The sequence below is a fragment of the Oncorhynchus masou genome, chromosome 21 (genome assembly GCF_036934945.1).
Source record: "Oncorhynchus masou masou isolate Uvic2021 chromosome 21, UVic_Omas_1.1, whole genome shotgun sequence".
NCBI classification, from domain to species: domain Eukaryota; kingdom Metazoa; phylum Chordata; class Actinopteri; order Salmoniformes; family Salmonidae; genus Oncorhynchus; species Oncorhynchus masou.
The window spans coordinates 23,235,626-23,262,009 of record NC_088232.1 but is presented as its reverse complement, the minus strand read 5'-3'; the positions used below and the strand labels follow the sequence as shown (position 1 = coordinate 23,262,009).

At 47.7% G+C, this 26,384-nt stretch overlaps 1 protein-coding gene across 3 annotated transcripts in view; it reads left to right on the top strand.

Moving 5' to 3' along the window:
• kiaa0586 (KIAA0586 ortholog) overlaps positions 1-26,384 on the top strand; it is a 122,611-nt gene that overhangs the window by 69,691 nt on the left and 26,536 nt on the right. For all 3 annotated transcript variants that reach the window (XM_064927815.1, XM_064927816.1, XM_064927814.1), the window contains 14 exons: positions 506-687; positions 825-923; positions 6,875-6,967; positions 8,879-9,069; positions 9,273-9,394; positions 11,122-11,306; positions 11,478-11,646; positions 11,923-12,085; positions 12,390-12,658; positions 12,879-12,955; positions 13,064-13,189; positions 13,569-13,743; positions 15,728-15,873; positions 16,981-17,074. In XM_064927815.1, the coding sequence (XP_064783887.1) occupies positions 506-687; positions 825-923; positions 6,875-6,967; positions 8,879-9,069; positions 9,273-9,394; positions 11,122-11,306; positions 11,478-11,646; positions 11,923-12,085; positions 12,390-12,658; positions 12,879-12,955; positions 13,064-13,189; positions 13,569-13,743; positions 15,728-15,873; positions 16,981-17,074 (2,091 nt within the window). The remainder of the gene's footprint in view (positions 1-505; positions 688-824; positions 924-6,874; positions 6,968-8,878; positions 9,070-9,272; positions 9,395-11,121; positions 11,307-11,477; positions 11,647-11,922; positions 12,086-12,389; positions 12,659-12,878; positions 12,956-13,063; positions 13,190-13,568; positions 13,744-15,727; positions 15,874-16,980; positions 17,075-26,384) is intronic.

The following is a 26,384-nucleotide window of genomic DNA, read 5'->3' as shown; positions in this document are numbered from 1 at the left end:
GCTTTCCACAGGCGGAGCGAGCCGGCCACGGGAGGAGAGCAGCTCTTAGCACGCCCAGCACGTAATGCTCTTCACTGTTCACTACCCCCGTGTTGTGTAAACATGGTTGAGATATTATCTGCTCTGCACCAAGGGGATATACTCTTATGAGGTGGACGGGAGAGACAGAGAGTGGAGGAGAACGAGGGAGAGAGGGAGAGACGTACCCCTCTCTCTTCTTAAGTGCATCTAGCCTGCGATATTATGGCCTCTCCTTGCATGTATCATCATACGCTAGTGCTTGAAACAACAAACAACTTATTTTTTTCCCTTGGTGACTTTTCGTTGACGGTCGCTCAGTGCCATGATTATAACCAACCACCAGTGTTTATCCGTCTTGCCTAGACACTTAGCAAGAAGTACCTCTTCAGCATACTGTTTAGTTTGATGTTAGCGTCTGCTGACTTTGGGTCTTGTGTGTCTAATTGAGACCGTATTTGACATGTCTCCCTCTCTCTACCTCCAGGCCAGCCCAGAGTGGATGGGTTGGCCCCCCAGCCCTCCCGTGTCCTCATCAGTGACCGGCCAGTGACCACCTCCATGCCCCCCTCCCCACCCAGACCGGCCACTGCCCCCCGCAAACCCACCGTGGCCGTGCCGGAGGTGACGTCTGGCCCGAGGAGAAGACGAGCACAGCTTCAAGTGCAAGTAAGGCTCCGCCTCATCGGTCAGCCTCGATATCTGCCTGGTTGTGGCCAATCATCCCAAATGGAATGGCGTCGTTGTGTGGACTGTCTAGTCTATATTTGAATCATGCATCTGAACTCTCGCCCTGAATGCACCAGGTTCAGCCCAGTGTGAATATCGAACCCCACACGCCAACCCCCAGCCAGAGCCCAGCTCCCTCTCCACCACCTGCTGCTGCTGCTCCTGCAGACATACAGGTACAGTAACACCCCAATGAGAAATGTGACTTGTCTCCCCTCACCCACCCCCTAGCCAGCTGCGTGAAGGCCCAGTATTATGCAGTAACATTATGCTGTAATGGGCTCAGCCTCAAAAACATCCATCAATCAGCATCTAGACCAGGCCAGTGAAACGTGTGGTTGTACTACGGTGTGCAGGACTGCACTCAGCCCCCCAATACCTTTCCTTTCCACACTCCCCAGGACATAAGACACCCCCCCTTCTGCTTGCCCCCAGACCGGGACTCCCTTCTTGCTGAGTTCACAGACTGGGGTAGAAAAGGAGCATTGAGTGAGAGGTGTAACAGTATCCGTATGGGGAGAGAGAGGAGGGAGTGGTCCCAGGGCTGGGGGTTGTCCGTGCCTGCCGTGATGCCTGCTCCTGTTCTGTAGACACCTTTGTTTCTTGCCTGCTAACGTTTCCACAGGATGCATCCCAAATGGCACCCTATTCGCTATATAGTGCACCACTTTTGATCAGAGCCCTATGCACTATATAGGGAATAGGGTGCCAGTCTCTCCCAGACTGTTTGATTCATGACGCCGCTAGCCTTCCTCAGTAATGTCTCCATGCTGGATTGGCTGTGATGGTGTTGTGGGAAGAGGGCCTATAATGTATCCCATATAGCAGCTTGTGGCAGACCGTTCATTGGCTATAGATGGCAGTTTGGCCCTCTGAGCTTGGCCCAGCTCCAGACCGCGGGGGCTTCTGGTGGCTTATAGGAGAGATTTTTTTCTCTCTTCATGCAGCACAGCACATGTTTTTGCAATGAGGTGTGTGTGTGTGTGTGTGTGCGTGTGTGCGTGTGTGTGTGTGTGTGTGTGTGTGTGTGTGTGTGTGTGTGTGTGTGTGTGTGTGTGTGTGTGTGTGTGTGTGTGTTGATCCCACGCAAATATTTCCACCGTGAGTGTGTGTGTGGAAGTGAATGATTAATAAGACTCACAGGAGGCTGGTGGCACCTTAATTGGTGAGGACTGGCTCGTGGTAATGGCTGGAGCAGAAAAAGTGGAACGGTATCGATCACATGGTTTCCGGGCCATTCTATTCGCTCCGTTCCAGCCATTATTATGAGGCGTCCTCCCCTCAGCAGCCTCCTCTGACAAGACTGTGGTGGTGCCTGCCAGGCTGCAGTGCTGCTCACACTTAAGGGCCCCGGCCACTCGCTCTCTCTCTCTCTTACAAATTCAACTCCGCTCCAGTCAGGCAGGCACATATGGTTGCCTGGCAACGGATGTGGGTTATCAATCTCTGTGCTTGCAGTGGGAGTCAGTCGATGCAAGGACAAAGCAGTGCTGTAGAGGTATGGCTGATGCCTGACTGCTGCAGTGAGCATCCTTCCTCCTCCTCATAATACTGCTGCTCACATAGCAGTTATGCTGATTGCAGCTTTGGTTATGTCCTAGAATTGCTGAAAGATTCCTGGAGTCGGCTATCCGGTTTTCGCTGGTGGTCTAAATGTGTTCTCATTCCTATCACCGTCCTAGCAGTAATGTCTTTGTCATAAGCACTCCTTCATTTGAGTCATGTCTTGCTATGTACTTGATATTCTAGTATTCCACACTGTCTGAGGGCTACTTTTGAGAGATTAAAAAATGTCTGTTCCGCTCTGCTGTTCTTTGGTTATCAGTTTAGTTTAGAACATCGTAGACCTGTGTCTGTTCATTTTCTATGAAGTCTGGCCACTAAGCAGGGAAGTGTGTTTTAAGTGTGGGTGGCCATTTTCTTCCTCTGTCTCACTGAGGTAGTAGGGAATCACCTGGCCACTATTGGCCTGATCTGTCCGTTTCATCTCTCACCCCATCCCCTCTCACCACCTCTCTCGCCCCCCCCCCCCCCCCCCCCTCGTGCTGACTGAGTGGAATGATAATGTGTTGGTGTGGTTCTGTACCTCTCTCTCTGCAACACTTTGCCCTCCAAGTCCTGGAGCTTTATCCGCAGTCCACAACAAACACCGCAGCTCTCAGTTCTCTCACACTCACTCAGCTACCGCCACAGACGGCCCAATACAACCCGGACGGCCCAATACAACCCGGACGGCCCAATACAACCCGGATGGCCCAATACAACCCGGACGCTCCAATACAACCCGGACGGCCCAATACAACCCGGACGGCCCAATACAACCCGGACGGCCCAATACAACCCGGACGGCCCCACACAACCCGGACGCCCCAATGCAACCCGGACGCCCCAATGCAACCCGGACGCCCCAATGCAACCCGGACGGCCCCACACAACCCGGACGGCCCCACACAACCCGGACGGCCCAATACAACCCGGACGGCCCAATACAACCCAGATGGCCCAATACAACACAATACAACCCGGACGGCCCAATACAACCCGGACGGCCCAATACAACCCGGACGGCCCAATACAACACAATACAACCCGGACAGCCCAATACAATCCGTACGGCCCAATACAACACAATACAACCCGGACAGCCCAATACAACCCGGACGGCCCAATACAACACAATACAACCCGGACGGCCCAATACAATCCGTACGGCCCAATACAATCCGTACGGCCCAATACAACCCGGACGGCCCAATACAATCCGTACGGCCCAATACAACCCGGACGGCCCAATACAACCCGGACGGCCCAATACAACCCGGACGGCCCAATACAACCCGGACGGCCCAATACAACCCGGATGGCCCAATACAACCCGGACGGCCCAATACAACCCGGACGCCCCAATACAACCCGGACGGCCCAATACAACCCGGACGGCCCAATACAACCCGGACGGCCCCACACAACCCGGACGCCCCAATGCAACCCGGACGCCCCAATGCAACCCGGACGCCCCAATGCAACCTGGACGGCCCCACACAACCCGGACGGCCCCACACAACCCGGACGGCCCAATACAACCCGGACGGCCCAATACAACCCAGATGGCCCAATACAACACAATACAACCCGGACGGCCCAATACAACCCGGACGGCCCAATACAACCCGGACGGCCCAATACAACACAATACAACCCGGACAGCCCAATACAATCCGTACGGCCCAATACAACACAATACAACCCGGATGGCCCAATACAACCCGGACGGCCCAATACAACCCGGACGGCCCAATACAACCCGTACGGCCCAATACAACCCGGACGGCCCAATACAATCCGTACGGCCCAATACAATCCGTACGGCCCAATACAATCCGTACGGCCCAATACAATCCGTACGGCCCAATACAATCCGTACGGCCCAATACAACCCGGACGGCCCAATACAACCCGGACGGCCCAATACAACCCGGACGGCCCAATACAACTCGGACGGCCCAATACAACCCGGACGGCCCAATACAATCCGCACGGCCCAATACAACCCGTACGGCCCAATACAACCCGTACGGCCCATTACAATCCGTACGGCCCAATACAACCCGTACGGCCCAATACAACCCGTACGGCCCAATACAACCCGTACGGCCCAATACAACCCGTACGGCCCAATACAACCCGTACGGCCCAATACAACCCGTACGGCCCAATACAATCCGTACGGCCCAATACAACACAATACAACCCGGACAGCCCAATACAACCCGGACGGCCCAATACAACCCGGACGGCCCAATACAACCCGGACGGCCCAATACAACCCGTACGGCCCAATACAACCCGGACGGCCCAATACAATCCGGACGGCCCAATACAATCCGGACGGCCCAATACAATCCGTACGGCCCAATACAATCCGTACGGCCCAATACAACCCGGACGGCCCAATACAATCCGGACGGCCCAATACAACCCGGACGGCCCAATACAATCCGTACGGCCCAATACAACCCGGACGGCCCAATACAACCCGGACGGCCCAATACAACCCGGACGGCCCAATACAACCCGTACGGCCCAATACAACCCGTACGGCCCAATACAACCCGTACGGCCCAATACAATCCGTACGGCCCAATACAACCCGTACGGCCCAATACAACCCGTACGGCCCAATACAACCCGGACGGCCCAATACAACCCGTACGGCCCAATACAACCCGGACGGCCCAATACAATCCGTACGGCCCAATACAATCCGTACGGCCCAATACAACCCGGACGGCCCAATACAACCCGTACGGCCCAATACAATCTGGACGGCCCAATACAACCCGGACGGCCCAATACAACCCGGACGGCCCAATACAACCCGGACGGCCCAATACAACCCGGACGGCCCAATACAACGCGACGGCTCAATACAATCCGTACGGCCCAATACAATCCGTACGGCCCAATACAACCGGACGGCCCAATACAACCCGCACGCCCAATACAACCCGCACGCCCAATACAATCCGTGACGGCCCAATACAATCCGTGCGGCCCAATACAACCCGGACGGCCCAATACAACCGGACGGCCCAATACAACCCGTGCGGCCCAATACAACCCGTACGGCCCAATACAATCCGGACGGCCCAATACAACCCGGACGGCCCAATACAATCCGTACGGCTCAATACAACCCGTACGGCCCAATACAATCCGTAAGGCCCAATACAATCCGTAAGGCCCAATACAATCCGTACGGCCCAATACAACCCGTACGGCCCAATAGAACCCGGACGGCCCAATACAATCCGGACGGCCCAATACAATCCGTACGGCCCAATACAATCCGTACGGCCCAATACAACCCGTACGGCCCAATACAACCCGTACGGCCCAATAGAACCCGGACGGCCCAATACAACCCGGACGGCCCAATACAACCCGGACGGCCCAATACAACCCGTACGGCCCAATACAACCCGGACGGCCCAATACAATCTTTACGGCCCAATACAACCCGTACGGCCCAATACAACCCGTACGGCCCAATACAACCCGTACGGCCCAATACAACCCGTACGGCCCAATACAACCCGGACGGCCCAATACAATCCGTACGGCCCAATACAACCCGGACGGCCCAATACAACCCGGACGGCCCAATACAACCCGGACGGCCCAATACAACCCGGACGGCCCAATACAACACAATACAACACAGCAAACAAATAATTGCACTGGTAACTAAACTCATTAGCACAATGGTATTCCAAATTCCTTACCCGATAGCACCTGTCAATCAAATGGTCTGTTAAATGAAAACCGTCTACTACTCCGTATAGTACTGGCATGCTGCAAGGGGAGTCAATGGGAAATGAATCAAGTATTTGAACCAAGCAGGTTATTGTTTGTGTTTACTACAGCAACCAGTGCATATGTATCACAGGCCTCTCAATCAGTCATAGGCAGTGTGTTTTCTGCTGAATACGGAGGCTTCGCTCCCCTGTAATCCTGTGCTGTGTGGGACAGTATGTGAATAAACCTGGTGCCAAACACTGGCTTCAGTCTGAGCCACGGTTAGCTCATTGAACTAATGTAATAAACCTTCCGAGTTTATTCGGAGACTCACACTACATGGGGTGAGTGCACTGTATGTAGGGAATAATCAAGAGCACCGCTGAATGGTGCTCGTATCGGTACCTCCTGCAATCACGCCGAAAGAAATCACTGAGCTTGAAGAGCAGTTGTTTTTCCCATCATAGATTCAATATTTGGACGGGCGGGACTCAGCGAGAGGCTCCCGCAGATTTTCGATCGGCCCGTTGCGTTGGATTGATCGGGTTGTACTTTATGAATGGGAAGCAGGAGGAGTTGGAACGCGCTTCATAATTGTCTCTCTCTCCCAGGGCGTTGTTGTTTATTGTTTACGGTCAATAGCCGCACACAAATCTTAGAATGTCACCACAACCCTATCGATAATAATTGTTTTTCCAGGCATTTGTCATTGTCTAGCATGAACTGCAGGTCTGCCATAGCTGGGGGGAATGAGTGTTAACTGACCTTTTGAACCCAATAGTTAGACGGGTTAAATAAGGACAATAATCTATCCGTCCTCTTATTGCAGAGTGTAGAGGGGAGGCATGATGAGGAGATGGATGATGAGGAGGAGAGCGTTTTCCCCGGAACACATTTCCTGGAGGTTGCTGACATTGCCCAGGTAGAGTCCACTTGAAAATCCATTTTGTGTGTGTGTGTGTGTGTGCCCAGTCCTGTGTGTGTAGGAAGTATGTGGCATCTGAGTCACCAGCTCAAGGGCATCTAGAGATCAGGTCTGCTGCGTCCAACACTTTTAACCCTTAATCCTTCTCCCTTGACGTTCACCTCCTTTGGAAGGCTGATTTGAAATTTTGCAAAAGGAATAGATTATTTTATTCATTTGATTTTCATACAGTGTGTCACCTTTGCATGCCAACGAGATATACGGTATTCAGAGCGGTGCCACAGAGCTTTGAATTTCTCCTCCCTTCCACGCATAAAAAAATATATATATAATTCAAGTCATCATAAATGGATGTTCATTTAATTAGAAACTCTCGTCAATAATAGGCCTATGTTTTTTCACCTTCCATTGTAATAGCTGTTGTACGTTTTCTCTTCGTTTGATGCACTGTCTTTCTCCAGCAGCCCTCCACCGTGGCTTCGCGGGGAATTTGTATGTTATGTAAACCTACATCCCCTCAATCAGCAAATCCACACAAACCACCAGCTTTCCATATTCACCGCTAACAAGAGTTCAAAGCAGCACTGACGCAAATCGGGCCATTAAGGCAGGTTCCTCGCGGTCACACAAGGGCAAATAGTTTGTTAACATAGAAATGCTCCTGTTGTCATGATTGTGTGAGGAGGCTTAGGAGAACAACAGGATCCATAGCTGTCAGAAAGGAAAGAAAGAGAAAGAAAGGTATTGGAATAAAAAGGGGGTTTGAATTGAAGAACATCTCTATGGTTCCACAGTGCCCTCTTTTGGTCGGGAATTGAACGACATTCTCAAACAAGGCCGGTTTGAAGTGTAGCTTTGTGTGGAATTGATATGCAATGGAAATTATGTTAGGAGAGGGAGTTTTACATTTGGTAGAAAATGGTGTCCCAAATGGCAAAAGTAGGGCACTACATAGTGAATATGGTGCCATTTGAGATGTATTAGTAGGGTTCAGTTGCTGCCTGCTGCTGAATCACTGTCTGGGCTACTCAGTCCTCCCTCTCATTGTTTCAAATTGTGGTCATTTGGATCAGAGGGATTGATCAAATAAGTAATGCACACATTTCCAAAAAAGTTAAAGCTGTAAAAGTTTTAATGTGATCTGGAACCATTTCCCATAATTAAGCTCTTTTTAAAATTGCGATCTTTCCCTGCAATCACTCTTTAACGTTTCCCAACAACCCAATAAAGAGTTGTGTTTTTAAAACCCCATCAACACAATGCATCCAGTCAAAAAAGAGAGATCATGAAACATGGGCTGAGTCTGTTGTGTTACACAACCGTGTATAGACGCCAGCTACTAGTGTCCCCACCTCAACGCCCTAACACTATGTAGCTATTTATTTATTTAAATGTTTTGACCAAGCAGAAAACTTCAAACAGTCCCCTTTTGGCAGACTTTCCCTCTCTCGTTCTCTCTCTCGTTCTCTCTCTCGTTCTCTCTCGTTCTCTCTCTCTCTCTATCGTTCTTTCTCTCTATCGTTCTTTCTCTCTCTCTCTCTCTCTCTCTTGTTCTCTCTCTCTCTCATTCTCTCTCTCGTTCTCTCTCTCTCTCGTTCTCTCTCTCTCTTTCTCTCTCTCTCTCGTTCTCTCTGCTCTCTCTCTCTCTCCATCTCGCCACTAGAAATTAGATTAAAGAGCCAGCTTGACGCAGCCTTCCCTGTTTTTACTGCCAAGGAATCTGCAAGTAATGCAAAGCCAGTGACCAAAACGTACTAAACGGACACCATAAAGCCAGAGTAAGGGATCTAAAACCCCAAATCACATTTTCGCCCTGACCTTTCAGGCCTCCAATCTTGCTACTAGTGTATCCATCTAGTGTTCCCCACCCATCTTTTTTCCTACAATTAAAATGTATTTTTCCATCAGGATCCAGAGGAGGGGGAGGAGGAGGAGCTCCATGATGGTCCTATAGAACTGAACGGTCTGGCCTCTCCTCCTACTGCTATGTACCACGGTCCTGTGTTCCCCTGCTACCCTGCAGAGCCCCTACCACCCCCAGACCCTGTCCTCAGCTCCATCCAACACAGAGAGACCCTGGAGAACAGGCTGGTTGACTGGTGAGGAGGATAGCATTATGTTACGCAGTGAAGCTGAACACTGTTTTTTTTTTTTTTTTCGAATGTAGAATACACAAGCCACATTCCAATATCCCTACTGGTGTGCAACTTGCAATACCAAATACATGCCAACAGGCAATGTAGAGTTCACCATCAACATAAAGGGAGATGGTTAGAAGTAACGGGTTTGTTTGTTCGTTTAGGGTGGAGCAGCAGCTGATGGCCAGAATGATCTCCGAGATGTACCATCCCCCTCTAGCTGACCCCGCCCAGAACCAGAGTCCCTCCCACTCTGAGCCAGAGGACAGTGTTACCTCTGACATCGGTGAGAACTGGGACTGGTTACATAGTATCATCCTGATGATGTGGCAAGTTACAATTTGCTTTCTGAAAGTCTTTTATCTTGAAAACATTATCGCTGACGTGTAAAACATTTCGGGACTGTATCAACGGTGAACTAATGAACAACAATACCAAAAGGTCGTTTTTGAGTGGATTATTCCTTTAATCCCAACTCTGACCTTAACATCACGGAAAAACTGGGTGAGAACTGGGTCCTTTCACTGCAATAGGTCTTGCCCTGGTCAGGTCATCCCGAACTGAGCCCAGCCAGCAATGATGCATTACAGCATAGCTGTGGCTTGGGAGCTTCTGGTAGCCACTTTCCTCAGGGAATTTGTGTGGGGCTCTGTGGTACAGTGACTGTGTCAGTGGGGCTCTGTGGTAGCATTGTGAGTGCTGTTAACCATCCGATGACATGCGAAACGCTACCTCAAGCTCAACGGCTTTGTCAAGCCATCGACCGCAATCCTCATGTTCAGGAATCCCAAAATGTCCCTCGTGGCGTTTAATAAATGAGCTCAAATGGGGTTCGTACGCCTGCTGAGATATTGATATGAAACTGAATAGATGGACTGTACATTATCCCCTTGGTTCAAGTTCTGTGTTGAACAGGATTTTGCTATTCATTTTACATTCATTCATTTCATTTTAAGATAGCGAGGTGAGACAACCACATATCACAGGGGGTGGTCTGGTTAGTGCTAGTTAATGTTTTTTTTGTTTGGGGGTGGGGGGGATGGATTAGCTTCGGGGGGGAGCTGGTCCTAGCTTTGGGGGGAAGCTGGTCCTAGCTTCGGGGGGGAAGCTGGTTCCTCCATTGGGGTGCTGGGACAGGGAAGGGCTTGGACTGGACTGAGCGGGTGCTGCCATCCCGTAGCGGTGGGAGGGCCAAGAGACCTGAGTGCTGGGGTTGAGGTGTCGGGCCTGAGCCTGAATGTAGGGAGGGGCAGTTTCTTTTGCTGCTCCGTAGGTGAGCACCATGGACTTGTAGTGGATGCGAGCTTCGCCTGGAAGCCAGTGAAGTGTGCGCAGCAGCGGGGTGAGTTGAGAGAACTTGCCTCATTGAAAGTTATGCCTCATGGTTTCTTTGAGTGCGAGCTGTCTGTCGTGAAGGGAGAAGACATGTCAAAGCCCCAATACGATAATACAGTTTCTCATTAAATCATTGATTGCTCTTTCTCATCTACTCGGCTCTGCTTCTCCTTCTTCTTCGCTGCTACGGATTGCAGTCAGAACACTTAAGAGAGGCAGTGGCAGCGACGTTAGCGGGCCATGGATTCAGGTCGTCTCCCAAACGGCACCCCGTTCCCTTTGTAGTGCCCCCTTTTATAGTGCACTATATAGGTAATAGGGTGCCATTTGGGACGCTCTCATCTAGTAGAAAGATCAATGATGTATCACATTTGCAGATGAGGCCTCCACCCTGTGATCACTGGAGGGTGGGGTGACTCTGCTACTCCCTTTAGATAGAACAGTGAGAAGAATGAGGGGGAAACTGCTGGGCTTCTTTTGTGCAATATAAACCCAGCGATTGGATGTCAACTATTCTTTTAATTGTTTTGTTAAAATGATCTCGTATGCAAAAATGATCATACCAGAAGAGTAGATGTTCCTTAGTGAGAATTCGTTTTGAAACTTTGTGTCCGTCCAATCAGAACACAGATGTTGGTTTTCTGTTGCAAAACGCTCTGCTACAATGTGTGGTTCCAGTGGAGGCTGCGGGTGGAGAGGGCCTACAGCTGTTTGTGGACACCAGTGTTCCTGTGGACTCGGAGCTGATCAGACAGTATGTGAACGAGGCACTGGCAGAGACCATAGCCCTGATGCTGGGACAGAGAGAGGGACAGGAGAGACCTGTAGCACCAGCCAAGCCTCGGGATCCTCCGTCACAGGAGGTACTGTGTACAGTCATTCAATCAATAAATCAGTCTTTACTGTATAAATAAAACAAAAAATAGTACTTTGAAATAGTATTTCTAATCTAACATTTACACTGAGTTATTTGTTCCTTTTTCTACAGTATTTAATTGTAATTGTATTCTTTCCACATTGTGGTGCTGTTGTAGGAGCCCTTGTTGCCAACCCCAGTGCCCACCCCAGAGCCCAGTGTTAGTCCTGGGCCCCACAGCAGAGGCCTGTCCCCCCTGGCTACCCCACAGGCTTCAGAGCAGGGGACCCCCCAGCAGTCACCCAGAGAAACCCAGCCACAGGGGCCTCACGTCTCCACACCTGCAGGTCTCATAGCATAGTTACTGTATCTCCATTACACACGCACACTCTGCATACTCCATCTGCGGTCGTAGTAATGGAGTGGTCCATGACTAGGGACCAGAGCTTTTCATGATCATGTGACCTGATAAGGGAAAACTCAGCGCCCTTGTTATAAGCAAGGACCTAGAGTTTTTCTTGTGCTGGTCACATGGTCAGGAAAAACTTGGGCTTATCCATGATAGATTGATCCCCAGCCTATCCAATGAGATGCTGAACATTCCTGTTCCACTTTGATCTCAGACCCAGAGCCAATAGTGACCCCAGTCACCACTCCAGACCCCTCTCCCCTGGCGGTGTCCCCTCCCTCTGGCCCTGCCGGACCCTGGGGAGACGCATCGCTGCCCCTGGCTGAGGAGCAACCCCACAGCCCTGTAGAGGAGCAGGAGAAGCACAACAAGCCACTGTGAGTCTGCCTGTCTGCTGATTCTACTGTCTGTCTTTCTGAATTGTGGAACTGCATGGGGACCTCCCTCAGAAGACAATAAGGGGACATAGTGGCGAGTGTAGGATGCACTGCTTGGTATGGTTGTATTGTACCACAGCTCCCCCTGCTGTCAGGAGATGACAATGCAGTTAGAGTTACAAAGAACATGCGAAGATAACACACAGGCCTGGAACATAGATGGTTATTGGTTTTAACCTGACCGAGTACCACCCATCCTACTAATATCTCATCTCTCTCTTTTTTCTCTTCTCTCTTTCTACAGAGTGATGTCAGTGGCTGAGGAGGAGCCTTTCAGTGTGCCTCCAGTCCCACCTGTAACCTCCAGCCCCCTGACCCAGTCTCCCCGCTCCCCTACTCCACCTCCCCCACCTGGGCCTCAGACCCCCTCCACTCCCCCCTCCTCCTCCTCGTCATCGTCGGAGACGACCAGCAGCAGCAGTAGTTCCACAGTCACTGGGACAGACGCGGCTGCTAGACACATCTCAGAGGGAGAGCTGCTCCTCAGCTATAGCCAGGCGGCAGCAGCACGGGGTGAGATGGATAGACAACGCAGCTCAACGCGCACACACACACACACACACACACACACACACAGTGTTGGGGATTATTTGGGAGTGTCTTGACGGTTTCCTCAGACGTCGGGTGGTCTACAAAAGCCCATCTGTTCCTAAGATTGTCAACTCCACAGTCCTCATAGAGTGACTATTATCATGTCAAACCCATTGATGCCTTTTCGTCTGTTTCCACCCAGCCTTTGAGGAGGAAGGCTTCTATGTTCCCTATCTAATCAACAGCTTCTCCAGCTCGCTACAGGAGGTTCAGGACATGGTGAGTGGCACAGTCTCCACTGCTTTTCTTGTACTAGCATAGCGCTGTTATGTCCTAACGGCTCCCATACACAGCAAACAACGCTGTTACATTTCCTGTGTCACTCAGGACTACGACCCGCCCAGTGAGGGTCAGGTGAGGAGGCCTGTCAACCCGGCCCACCACGACCCCATCCTGTCTCTATTGGCTAAGATGGACCAGGGGGTCATCACGCAGACACGCGCTGACCCGGAGGTAACTATCAGACTACTGCACTGCTCTGTACATACTGGAACCTTATTTTTCCCGTTGTGACATTATAATGCCTCTAGGTGGCAGCTTTTCCCCATTTGTCAATGCATGCCAAAATGGAAGGTGACCTTATTGTGTTTGTGCATAGCATTTATGCAAGGGAAATCCAATGAAATGCAATATAGACAAAAGCTTTGGCACAGTGTACATAAATACTGGGTTAATGTTGACTTGGAATTTTTGTAAAGATTGTGATTCGCAAGCAAACAGCCAAGGCATTAAGCCCTTGCAGTGCAGGGTCATGTTCAGAATGGCAGACCGTAGCCAAATGTTTTGCAAAAGCTCAGTGAGCTGTGACTGCTGTGTCCCCCCCAATCCCCAGGAGTCCTGGGAGGAGGAGGGAGAGGTCAGCGAAGGCCAGAGACCCAGGCTGCATCCTGCAGGGGAGAGGCTAGTTACTGGACACTCCCTCACTGTCCAGCCCTGGAACAGGACAGAGCCCAACCCCAGACAGGGACACGTCTCCTCCCCAGGACAGCTCACCCTGCAGTCAGCAGGTAGAACTGGAACCGCACGGCAATGTTTCTCTTTCCATTCTACCTCTGTTCCCCCTGCCTAAAGGAGTTTGGGGTATATACTTGTTGGATTCAAATGACAAAATATGTTGCTTTTTAAAACTCAGAACCCACAAACGACAGGCTTACGACCGGACTTCTCTATCTCATTTCAAATGAATCAATATGTGTATGAGGAGAGGGGTACTAGAGATTACAAGGCAGCGTAAGGGTTGATATGGCATTCACGGGCACAGGGGAAGGGAACAGGGGAGGAGAAAGCGAGGAGAGGGGGAATAGACGTGTTGACACCACAGAGCAGAGCCACAGTGCTGAGAGAGTTATCCTGAGTCATAGGGGAAATCAGACAGCCTGGAATCTCCATCAGGGGCTGCTGGGAGCACAGAGAGGCCAGGTCAGTGGAAAGCCACTGCTGCTGACACGTAGGGGTGGGGTGGGGGGGGGTGGGGGGGGGCTGTGTGTGTCTTTACATGGTCTGCCTTCCAGAAAGAGTATGTAGTTCATTGAATTTATACAGCACTATTCTAGGACCCAAATACTCTTTAAAATACCACTAGAACCCAGAACTAGACAATTAAAGACAAAAGGAAGTGGGATAAGGGTTCTTAAAAAGATGATGATTCACATGATATAGGAGGAGGAGGGGCGCCAGGTAGCCTAGTGGTTAGAGCATGGGCCGGCAACCTGGACCGAATCCCCGAGCTAACAAGGTACAAATCTGTTGTTCTGCCCCTGAACAAGGCACTGTTCCTAGGCCGTCATTGAAAAAAAGAATTTGTTCTTAATTAACTGACTTTTTAACTTGTCTAGTTAAATAAAGGTTAAAAAATAAATAAATATATATATTTTCCCATTCCTGGTTTGTTAACCATAATGTCCACTCTTAACTAGGCCTCTTCTCGTAAAAACGTAGCACTTGTCAGTGTTTGACACCCTGCATACTGATGTTTCAGTTTATACAAATATCCCGTTTAGAGCTGGATGAAAAAGCATGAAATGAATACTGTAATGTTTACTTAGTGGTCGAAAAGCAACATGCGATTCTGTTACGGTTGCCGGTCACATGTTGTGAATGCTCCTCTGTGTTCACATGGCTCTTTAGACAAGGTGTCTAAGTTCTGCGTCCACTCAGACAGAAGAACCTCATAGCAGATTCCTATCCTCTTCCTGTGTTGGCCAAAACCAATATTTACCCAACTCAAAATCAACTCGACCCGTGGTAAAAAAAAAGAAAAGAGCTCCAATGTTGCTTGGAGACCAGACCAGAGAGAAGGGGGAGAACCCTGCAATCCAAGCAGCAAAGACAGAGACTGTATTAATGACAGAGGAAGAACTCAGAGCCATTTTGTTTTTCCACTCAAACTGGAGCTGTTTGGCACTACATTAGAACAGGGCCCATAGGACTCTATAGGGTGTAATTTGGGATGCACACTACTTTTTTAAATAATTTAGCAGATACTCTTATCAAGAGTGACTTACAGGAGCAATTAGGGTTAAGTGCCTTGCTCAAGGGCACATAGACAGATTTTTCATCTTGTCGGCCCGGGGATTCAAACCAGCGACCTTTCAGTTTCTGGCCTAACGCTCTTAAGCCCGAGGGAAGCTCTTGACACCAACAGACTGGCGACTCAATTACAATATCACTGAGCTGACACAAAGCCTGTAAAACAGTTTGACAACCACTCTGTTGTGGCTTATCCTAAAAAGCATGTCGAACCCCATGTTTTGGCTAGAGAAACCATTGTTTGTGTGGCTTTGTGTCATCTGGAAACACTTTCAGACTGCAACGCCTTGTGTTTTGACTTGTGAGAGCGTTTCGAAGTGACAGGGCTCCCTCTCCTTTCGAGGCTACGCTGCATGGACACCCGTCATTGATGTTATAATTCTACATGATACTGTGTATCTCCATGAGTGGGGAAATGTTAGCTAGGCTTGGATACGGAAGAATGAGAGTGTGTTTCTACAGATGTTACATATGCAACGAGCTTCCAGGACACTCAGTGGCCAGTTGACATCGGAGTCCTGGATGTGGAGCCAGAGATGTCAAATCAGCCTGACACCTCAATGTCACCTCCACCGATGGCGGACTTAGTCTCCCACTGTGCACCACAGGCAAGCATTGCACATTTCTACTGTACACACACACACACACACACACACACACACACACACACACACACACACACACACAGACCTGGCTCTCTGTCATTCACACTGTGTTATTCTTGGCAGCTAGGTAGGTGAGGTTAGACCGTGTTGTGTTTCTGTTAAAGATATAGCCGGTTTGAGGACACTTGCACAAGAGAAGAGTCTCTTTCAACGGCTGCAAGAAGGATTAGCCAATGTGCTTCTTTCACCCAAGAGGCATTGCAACCTAATCTCTTAGAACAGATCATCTTCTTCCATATCAACTCGGCTCAAGACAGAGAGTAAAGCCATGTACAGCCGTGTGCTGTGGCTGCGTCCCATATGAAGGATAGGAGGATGTACTATTCCCTATGGGGTGCCATTGGGGACGAGCCTTTATATCTTGTATAAAACTGGTGCAGATGTCCTCCTGTGTGAATCATTGGCTGGCTGCAGCAGCCTCCATACAGTATTGTCTGGTGTCGAGTGTTGACAGTGACAAACAACAACCGGTTTTATTTTATTTTAGCCCCGTGTCCTGCCTCCACATGCGCCAAATGCAGCAGGTGTAGACTTCACAGTGAAATGCTTGCTTACCAGCTCTTCCCAGTGACACAGAGTTTACAAAATATATATAATATACATGCAATAGGAGAATACCTATCGATATAGTATCCTCCTTTTGTTCCAATATTTTCTGAATCAGACCAGCAAAGTGGACTCTATTGTTGAGTGTTGACACATGAAACACGCTCATCAGTCGGGATACCAGATCTGGATGTAGCCCATGTGTGTGTTTGGTGATTATTCTTCCTAAATGGAGACATCAAAACAATGTGTTGGCTTCCTCCTCTGCTTTCTGTTGCCGTCTGATCTCCTTCCAATACAATGTCTACCCTTCCTACGTGTACATATTGTAGGTGTCACAAAGTGCTTACACAGAAACCCAGCCTAAAAACCCCAAAGAGCAAGCAAAGCACGGTGGCTAGGGAAAACCCCCCGAGAAAGGCTGGAACCTAGGAAGAAACCGAGAGAGGAACCAGGTTCTGAACCAGCCTCGTATTTATTGTGTTACCTCTCCTCTATGTTTAGGCAACTGAGGTGTCTTGTCCTCCAGCTCCCAGACCTGCTCCCATCATGGTCAGGCAGTTTCAAAAGACCAATGGAGAGACATCAGAGAAACCAGGTATGGTCACTCAGTCCAGGCTTATTGATAGAACTGTGTTTATTCATTCAATTGGTCTCAACAATGCTACAATGTAAATACATTCTAATTGATTCTTGTAAAGGGGGCGGCGTGGCACATTATTGGGAGAGACCACAAATCCACCTGAATGCTTTGGAAAAAATGGGTACATCTTAGACACAAACAATGTGTTTGAGAAGCCAACATACAACCACGTGGGTCGACCATCGGGTGTCCTCTGACCACCAGATGGCACTAGTGTATCTGTGCGGTCTGCACTTCAACTTCCTCCCCTCTCCTTTTCTCCTACCCCTCCCCTTCCCTCTCCTTTTCTTTTCCTTTGTCTCCAAGTCAGGTCACTGCAGTTGTTCTCCCAGAGAGGGTGAAATCATTTTTGCCTGACATCACTGTTGTATCATGTCCTCCCTAGCTACATCTAGACCACAGGGGGCTAGGAACTGCTCAAGTCAGTGCTTTAAAACTCAATATTGTACATGGGGCTGGACACACCTCAGTGACAACACAACACGGAGGTGAGGAGATGGCATGAGAGTCACTCAGCATGTAGGAAGGGAGGATAGACATGGAGTGACTGAATAAATAGGCTGCATCTTAAATGGCACCCTATTCCCTATATTCCTCCTTCGGCCGCCTTTCCTTCCAGTTCTCTGCTGCCAATGACTAGAACGAACTGCAAAAATCACTGAAGCTGGAGACTCATGTCTTTCTCACTAACTTGAAGCACCAGCTGTCAGAGCAACTCACAGATCATTGCACCTGTACATAGTCCATCTGTAAATAACCCATCCAACTCCCTCATCCCCATGCTGTATTTATTTATTTATTTTGCTCCTTTGCACCTCAGTATCTCTACTTGCACATTTATCTTCTGCACATCTATCACTCCAGTGTCTAATTGCTATATCGTAATTACCTCGCCACTATGGCCTATTTGATTGCCTTTACCTCCCTTATCTTACCTAATTTGCACACACTGTATATATACTTTTTCTACTGTATTATTGACTGTATGTTTGTTTATTCCATGTGTAACTCTGTGTTGTATGTGTCGAACTGCTTTGCTTTATCTTGGCCAGATCGCAGTTGTAAATGAGAACTTGTTCTCAACTAGCCTACCTGGTTAAATAAAGGTGAAATAAATAAATCAGGGATCATCAACTAGATTCAGCCGCGGGCTGATTTCTTTCTTGGGCTGATGGTCGAGGGGCCGGAACATAATTTGTAGCCAGTTGACCCCAAGAATCCCAAACAGATATCAAATATTTGACCAAAACATAATAATTTCAAACCGAATACAATCACGTCTCTCTATTATGCGTGGGAATACTTGGGAACAGATTTCCAAAATTCTCATCAGTTGGAGTTGATTTTCTGGTGTTTTTACAGTCTTATGTGTAAAGAAAACCACTTGTGGGCTAAATTTGTCCCAAAGGCAGCCAGGTGGGGAACCATGCCCTATAAAGTGCCTTCGTAAAATTATTCAGACCCCTTGACCTTTTCCACATTTGTTAGGTTACAGCCTTATTCTAAAATGTATTAAATCGTTTTCCCCCTCATCAATCTACACACAATACCCCATAATGAAAAAGCAAAAACTGGTTTGTTGAAATGTTGACTAATTTATTAAAAATTAACAACTTAAATGTCACATTTACAAAAGTACCATTTACTCAGTACTTTGTTGAAGCACCTTTGGCAGCGATTACAGCATTGAGTCTTTTGTTTTTATTGAACCTTTATTTAACTAGGCAAGTCAGTTAAGAACAAATTCTTCTTTACAATGACGGCCTACACCGGCCAAACCCGGACGACACTGGGCCAATATTGCGCCGCCCCATGGGACTCCCAATCACGGCCGGTTGTGATACAGCCTGGATTCGAACCAGGGTGTCTGCAGTGACATCTGTAGCACTCAGATGCAGTGCCTTAGACCACTGCGCCACTCGGTATGACGCTACAAACTTGGCACACCAGTATTTGGGGAGTTTCTCCCATTCTTCTCTATAGATCCTCTCAAGCTCTGGCAGGTTGGATGGGAAGCGTTGCTGCACAGCTATTTTCAGGTCTCTCCAGAGATGATAGATTGCGTTCAAGTCCGGGCTCTGGCTGGGCCACTCAAGGACATTCAGAGACTTGTTCCGATGCCACTCCTGCATTGTCCTGTTGGAAGGTGAAGCTTCACCCCAGTCTGAGGTCTTGAGCGCTCTGGAGCAGGTTTTCATCAAGGATCTCTCTGTATTTTTCTCCGTTCATCTTTGCCTCGATCTTGACTTGTCTTGGTGGTTCCAAACTTCTTCCATTTAAGGATGAAGGCCACTGTGTTCTTGGGGACCTTCAATGCTGCAGAAATGTTTTGGTACCCTTCCCCAGACCTGTGCCTCGACACAATCCTGTCTTGGAGCTCTACAGACAATTCCTTTGACCTCATGGCTTGGTTTTTGCTCTGACATGCACTGTCAACTATGGGACCTTATATAGACATGTGTGTGCCTTTCCAAATCATGTCCAATCAATTTAATTTACCACAGATGGACTCCAATCAAGTTGTAGAAACAGCTCAAGGATGATGAGTTGTAACAGGATGCACCTGAGCTCAATTTCGAGTGTCATAGCAATACTGAATACTTCTGTAAATAAGATAATTCTGTTTTTTTTTGGTTTTAATACATTTGCAAACATTTCTAAAAAACAACAACTGTTTTTCGCTTTGTTATTATGGGGTATTGTGTGTAGATTGCTGAGGAAATTGTTTTATTTCATCAATTTTAGAATAAGTCTGTAACGTAACAAAATGTGGATCAAGTCAATGGGTCTGAATACTTTCCCGAAAGGCACTGTATAGTGGAATAAGTCTCTCTGGTCAAAAGTAGTGCACGGCATATAAGGTACCATTTGGGACACGCCATTGGCCTCAAAGAGGAGCAGGGCTACTGTAAGGTTATTGTGTACCAGTGGGAGAGAGACTCTGGGAGTGAAGCTGTGCCACTGCGTTGAGATTAGGTAGACTAATCCAATCTAAAAGAGAGGAACAGTGAAGGATAATGGAGAACGTGGTGTTAACACTGCTGAATGAAGAGGATCCTCATGGGCTTTGTCTTAAAGGTCCAATGCAGCTGTTTTTTGTTTTTATCTCGATATCAAATCATTTCTGGGTAACAATTAAGTAGCTTATAGTGATTGTTTTCATTAAAACAGTCAAAAAGAAGCAAAAAAAGAGCACTTTCTGAAGCAAGAATTTAGCTCGGACTGTCTGGGAGTGGTCTGAGTGGGGAGGAGAAAACTGAAAACTAGCTGTTATTGGCAGAGAGGTTTGGAACTCTCTTTCTTATTGGTCTATTAACTAATTTACCGTCTGGTGATGTCACCAGGCAGGCCAAAACTCCATCTCACCAAAACAGGCTGAAATTTCAGATGGTCTTTTCAAACAGCTCTTACACTAAAAGAGCAATATCATAATTTTCACAATTCCACAGTATTATTCCAATTTTATAGTGTGGAAAAAGTCAATAAAACACAGGAAAATGGCATCTTCAACAGCACTGAGCCTTTTAAATGGCTCCCATGTGGTCAAAAGTAGGGCACTATGTTGAGAATTGGGTGCCATTTGGGACGCATGTAAGTCACTCTGGATAAGAATGTCTGCGAAGTGACAAAACTGTAAATGTAAAAATGCTTCCTGGTATTCTACTAGGACCTGGGGGCTTACTGCTGCTGTTCAAGCATGTGTGTGTTTGTTAATGCTAGAGAACATGCATGTCACCATGTTGGCCAGTGGAAGCCAGTCCAAACTGATTACTGGAGCCTTTATTGTGCTGGTTAATGGCTGTCTCTGCCTGCTTTCTTCACTCTGTGTATCCCAAATGGCACCCTACATAGTGCACTACTTTTGACCAGAGCCCTATGGGCTCCAATGCACTATGTAGAGAATAGGTGCCATTTGGGATTCAAACTATCGTCTTAAATCATATGAAGCTGTAAGAATGACTGTGCTTGATCCTACGCCCTCATATCTAATGGTTCATTATGTATCTGAAATTGCATCAAACTTTATCCGGTATATCAGTTGGATTAGTTTTCCTTATCTGCTTTTCCCTCAAATCAAACACTTTCCCTGCCTGTCCTTTAAGCCTGTGAGTCTGTGATGATAACTAGCTACCGTCCGTGTCGGGTATTTTGTGATGGCCAGCAGAATCTGTTAAAGTAATTCATTCTGTGTTTGGATATTTTTGTAGCTGTGTTGAATGTCAGTGTGCTTTGTCTCTCACTGCGTCACTGTAGGGAGTTTTGTTTCAGCAGTAATGTGATGGACCAGTGAGATGAGGGATGGGTTGAAAGAGCAAAGCTTCCACCTGCATGTTAATGTTTCTCGTTTGGTTTTTGTTTATCGCCTCAGCGCCTTCAACCCTTTCTTCTCCCCCCAGTTGTCTAGTCGTTGTAGCTACTTGTTGTTAGGGAAGAAAACACAAGCCTGAATTGAAAGGGACAACTCAACTCACGCCTTTGCAGCTAACATGATTATGTTGCCACTCAGTTATTGTGTCTCAGCCTATATGTTGTGCTCTGGCTTTACTTGGGGAAACTGAACTCAGTCAACAGCAGGGGGCTTTGATTTGGGTGGTCAAGAAAAAAGCCATTCAAATAAAAAATACATTTCACTAGTCGTTCATTACAAGGTTCAATGAGGAACTGCATTTAAAGGTATTGTCAAGGCACTACACTATGACTATGTCCCAAATGGCACTCTATTCCCTATATAGATGGGGAATAAGGTGCCATTTGGGACGCAATCTAGGACCTGATTGTGTGCGCTGGAGCTAGAGTACTGAGTGACAGAGGCCTGAATTCTCTTACGTATGCCCCAAGACCAGTAAGCTGTCGCCTCCTGTCCTGCCTCCCTCCATGCTATACATGGGCCGATGGTCTCATTCAATGTGTACTGCAGCCTAATCATTTAGACTGGACGTGACACAGTGAAGGTTGTCTGTCCGGTGTCTCTCATTGCTTTAACTGTGGCTTGGGTCCCAAATGGCCCCCTATTCCCTATTATACGATACTACTTTTGGCCACAGCCTTATGGGGGATGTAGTGTCCCATTTAGGACGCAGGTTCTATTTACAGGTCGGAAAGCAATAAGAAACTATATAGGATTATATGGTCAGAGTGGATGCACTGTCTGTCTGTCTCCCTGCCTCAGTTTAGTGTTCACTCCAGGCACTGGATTGTAACAAGATCATAGTGAATGAGACTTTATATAACCATGGCTTGCAGTTGTCTTAAAGGATACATCCACAGTTGTTGTTATGTATGGCAAAGCTACTACTGAATGCAAGCTTGAATAAAAAAGGACCTAGAAATTGTATATTGTTTTAGCTTCATTTTGACACACAATGATCCATACTGCAAATGATACCTTTATTAGCACCAGGAAGTACTGGACTGTACTATTTATTTGGAAAGGGGGTGTTCTGGGCTCGCTGGCACTAAATTGTATACATTTTTTCAGGATTAATGTTTTCTTATGTTGCATTTGGACGTAAACTGTATAAATGTGGTCCTGTCCTGAAGCAAGACCAACTCTGTTTTCTGTGGTATAGTATGTGTGTTTGGGGAGGTGCGACAGGGGGAGCGGGGTCTACTCTCCCCTCCCTACCGTCCTGCGTCATTGGCAGCAGATGAAGTGTAGAGGTCTAAGTCTAACAGGCTCACTAGAAGAACACCATACGGATATAGAACCTAAACTGTTTCCAAGCTTCAGATATGTTTTCATCGTCAGGATCAAAACACACCACACCGACTCGCTCAAGGAGTTTTAACTTTCAAAGAGCTCTCCCTCTCTCCATTTAATCCTCATTTAGCTGATGTGCTTCTGAGCTGGGATCTGTAATTAACAGTCCGTCAGCCCCCCAGTTCACAACACTAGCTGCTGTAGGATGAATTACCACAGCAGCACCACTGAGTTGACAACACTTTTGGGATAGGGTGCCATTTGTGACACACAGTCATTTATGGAAATGGGAATATTTGAGGACGTATTTGCAGACATTGCACATTGTGATGTTTGTAGGATTTTAGGCCTAAGCCCCTTAAGGCGCCACTCTGTTTTTCCTATAGTGATTTACCATTGTTTATCTGACTATGCCTTGTTACAGTTCATCAATGTTTACTCATGACTTTGAGTAAATTGAACTAACTCTTCCCACTGATCTCCGTGACTGTTTGGTTATTAGTGTTTTTTTTTCTTGCCGAGAGATTAGTCTGGGTGCTGGGTTTTTTCCACTCAGCCAGGCAGCAGTCTTCGCTAAAGCAAACAAACATTACATATTTAGACACAGTGGTTGTGTCCAAAATGGCACTCGATTCCCTACATAGTGCACTACTTTCATCCATGGCCCATTGGGCTCTGGTCAAAAGTAGTTCACTATATAGGGAATAGTAGGGAGCCATTTGCGACACCACCTTAAACAAACAGTGTATAGGTTTATGGCTATTCATGGTTCTCCCAGGGAGGAATGATTATTTACCCTGTAGCAGAGTGGATGTCTGCCCTCCTACTTTGAAGTGAAAGATACACAAGTTAGGTTCCTTATTTTAAACAACTCTCTCTCCCCTGGCCGATAGCCAAGAGAACCTTTTGTCATTTCAACAAACACAACAGACTCGCTGCGCTTAAATGTGTTTAACCTAGCTTCAACCCAATTTTATTGTCAACCTCCCTAGATACTGAGTTATGTGGAAAAGGGCAACATGCTTACAACAAGCTGACAAGAATGGGTGGGAAACCATTCTAAAGCACGATGGGAGCCTGTTTATCGTCCACGCTCGTGTTGAGTCCTGCATTTTCAGCCAAACACTCTGACGCTTTGTCATTGACAGTGATAGCACAAACATGTTTATCAGCGGTGTTGGCTGGCTGGACTGGCTCCTCTTTAGAATTGAGGCCAGACAAGATGGACATTGCTACTCTGGTCTTAAGGGGGATTCCACTGTGTTGTTGTATTGGTTAGCAGGAAGTGGAGTAACAATGATCAAATCCGCTGCTAAACCAACAAAAGACAAGCCAGGTTCTCTGACGTAGTCTGCCAACAGTCCGGGCACTACTGCGCACAGGAGATTGGTGGCACCTTAATTGGGGAGGACGGGCTCGTGGGAATGGCTGGAGCAGAAAGAGTGGAATGGTATCAAATACACCAAACACATGGTTTCCATGGTTTCCATGTGTTTGATGCCATTCTATTCACTTCGTTCCAGCCATTATTATGAGCCGTCCTCCCCTCAGCAGCCTCCTCTGCTACTGGGTATGGAAAACATGGAGCTCCTTCTGTGTAAACCCCTGCATTTTAGTGTTGCCCTTGAAGTGCTATATCAAAAGTAGGCAATAGGATGCCATTTGGGATGCATCCAAGCATCTGCACAATGGAGAAGGTTGTTCCTGGTTGTTCTTCTATCTAGCAGCCAGGATCATGGTTACATGAATCACCACTGCAGACCACAGCGCTCACGAGAACTTAATTAAGAAATCATGTCAGCTCTGAAAGTCTCTGTAACAAATGCAGAAGTCCTTAACTTGGTCCACATGAGTGAAACTCCAGAGAGAGAGAGCGAACAAAAGAGAGAGAGAGCGAACAAAAGAGAGTGAGAGCGAACAAAAGAGAGTGAGAGCGAACAAAAGAGAGTGAGAGCGAACAAAAGAGAGTGAGAGCGAACAAAAGAGAGTGAGAGAACGAACAAAAGAGAGAGAGATCGAACAAAAGAGAGAGAGAGAGAGAGAGCGAACAAAGAGAGAGAGAGAGAGAGAGAGAGAGCGAACAAAAGAGAGTGGGAGAGAGGGAAAAGAAAGGGGGATACCTAGTCAGTTGTACAACTGAATGCATTCAACGAAATGTGTCTTCCGCATTTAACCCAACCCCTCTGAATCAGAGAGGTGCGGGGAGCTGCCTTAATTGACATCCACGTCATCGGCACCCGGGGAACAGAGGCTGGAGTTGGACAGAGACAAGATGAGTTGGAGAGAGCGAGTTTGAGAGACAGCGAGAAAGAGTTAAAGAAAGTCAATGCTGCTCGACTCGTGACATGTCCTACAGGCAGATGATGACCAGCTAGCTAGCTGCTTGCCCAAAACAACAGTGAAAAGCCAAACTCTATTTGTCATTCTGCTGCTTCGCTCACCAACCACAACTGCCTCCTTCACTGATTGTTCTCCTGTTAAACTGATGTTTTGACAGACCGGGAGAACGAGAATGCCCTCCAGGTGTGTGTGTGTGTGTGTGTGTGTGTGTGTGTGTGTGTGTTATATACACACTCTCTTTCTCTGTGGCGCTGCGATGAGTCGTTCCCCCGAGGTTATTGAGTGCGACATCAGCGCTCAAGTAGTATGTTTATCTTCACGGTTGACTGTGTTCTCCTTCTCCCATTATCTGACCTGGAGACACTGACTGCAGCACCAGTTCCCTCCCAGGTCACACTGCAGGCAAACGCTGTCAAAGAGACTCCACTGTTGAACTTGATGTGTTGAGTCTTGTTGTATACAGTTTGTATGTAATGTGAATGATGTCAGTGAGGGATTGTGGTTGGTTAGTGCTATCTGGTATCCTTGGGACGTCCCTACCCTAAACCCTAACCTTACGTACCTTAACCATTTTAAATTTCAACTTCAAAAGGGGTGATTTTGAGACGTCAGATTTGAGACGTCCCGATGACCTCATTTAGACTTTTCCAATTGTGGTTTCACCCACAAGTGTCAGAAGACTTCCTCGGTTATTGTTGCTCCATTTACAATGTCAGAGTCATTGACTGGTAAAAACAAAACACACTGCCCAAAACCCTTTTACTGTAGGGCTTCTGTAGCTGTAAAGGTTGCCATTTGGGATGCAGACTCACTATGCAGCAGATATCTCCTCACCCCTGCCAGTAGGCTGTGGAAGTCCTATTAGAGCCGATTTCCCAGTTCCAGATCAAGCCTAATCCAGGACTGAAAAGCATTCTCAATGGACATTCTCCATTGAAAGACCTTTTAAGTACTAGGCCTAATCTGTGTCTGGGAAACCGTCCCTTAGCTATCTTCCCCTTTCAAATGCAATAATAGATTCCCAAATTCTAGGAGGAGATGAAATATAAAGAGTTCCACCTATCCTCCAATTTTATTTCAGCACCACATGATGCGTGCTTGTGACCTACAATATTCTGCATCAGCTATAAGTCACACCGTATTGAAAAAGATCTAAAGGCCCAGAGAAATCTCCAGCAAGCCTGAACAATGGTCGAGCCTAGTAGACAACCATTGCATGGCTCA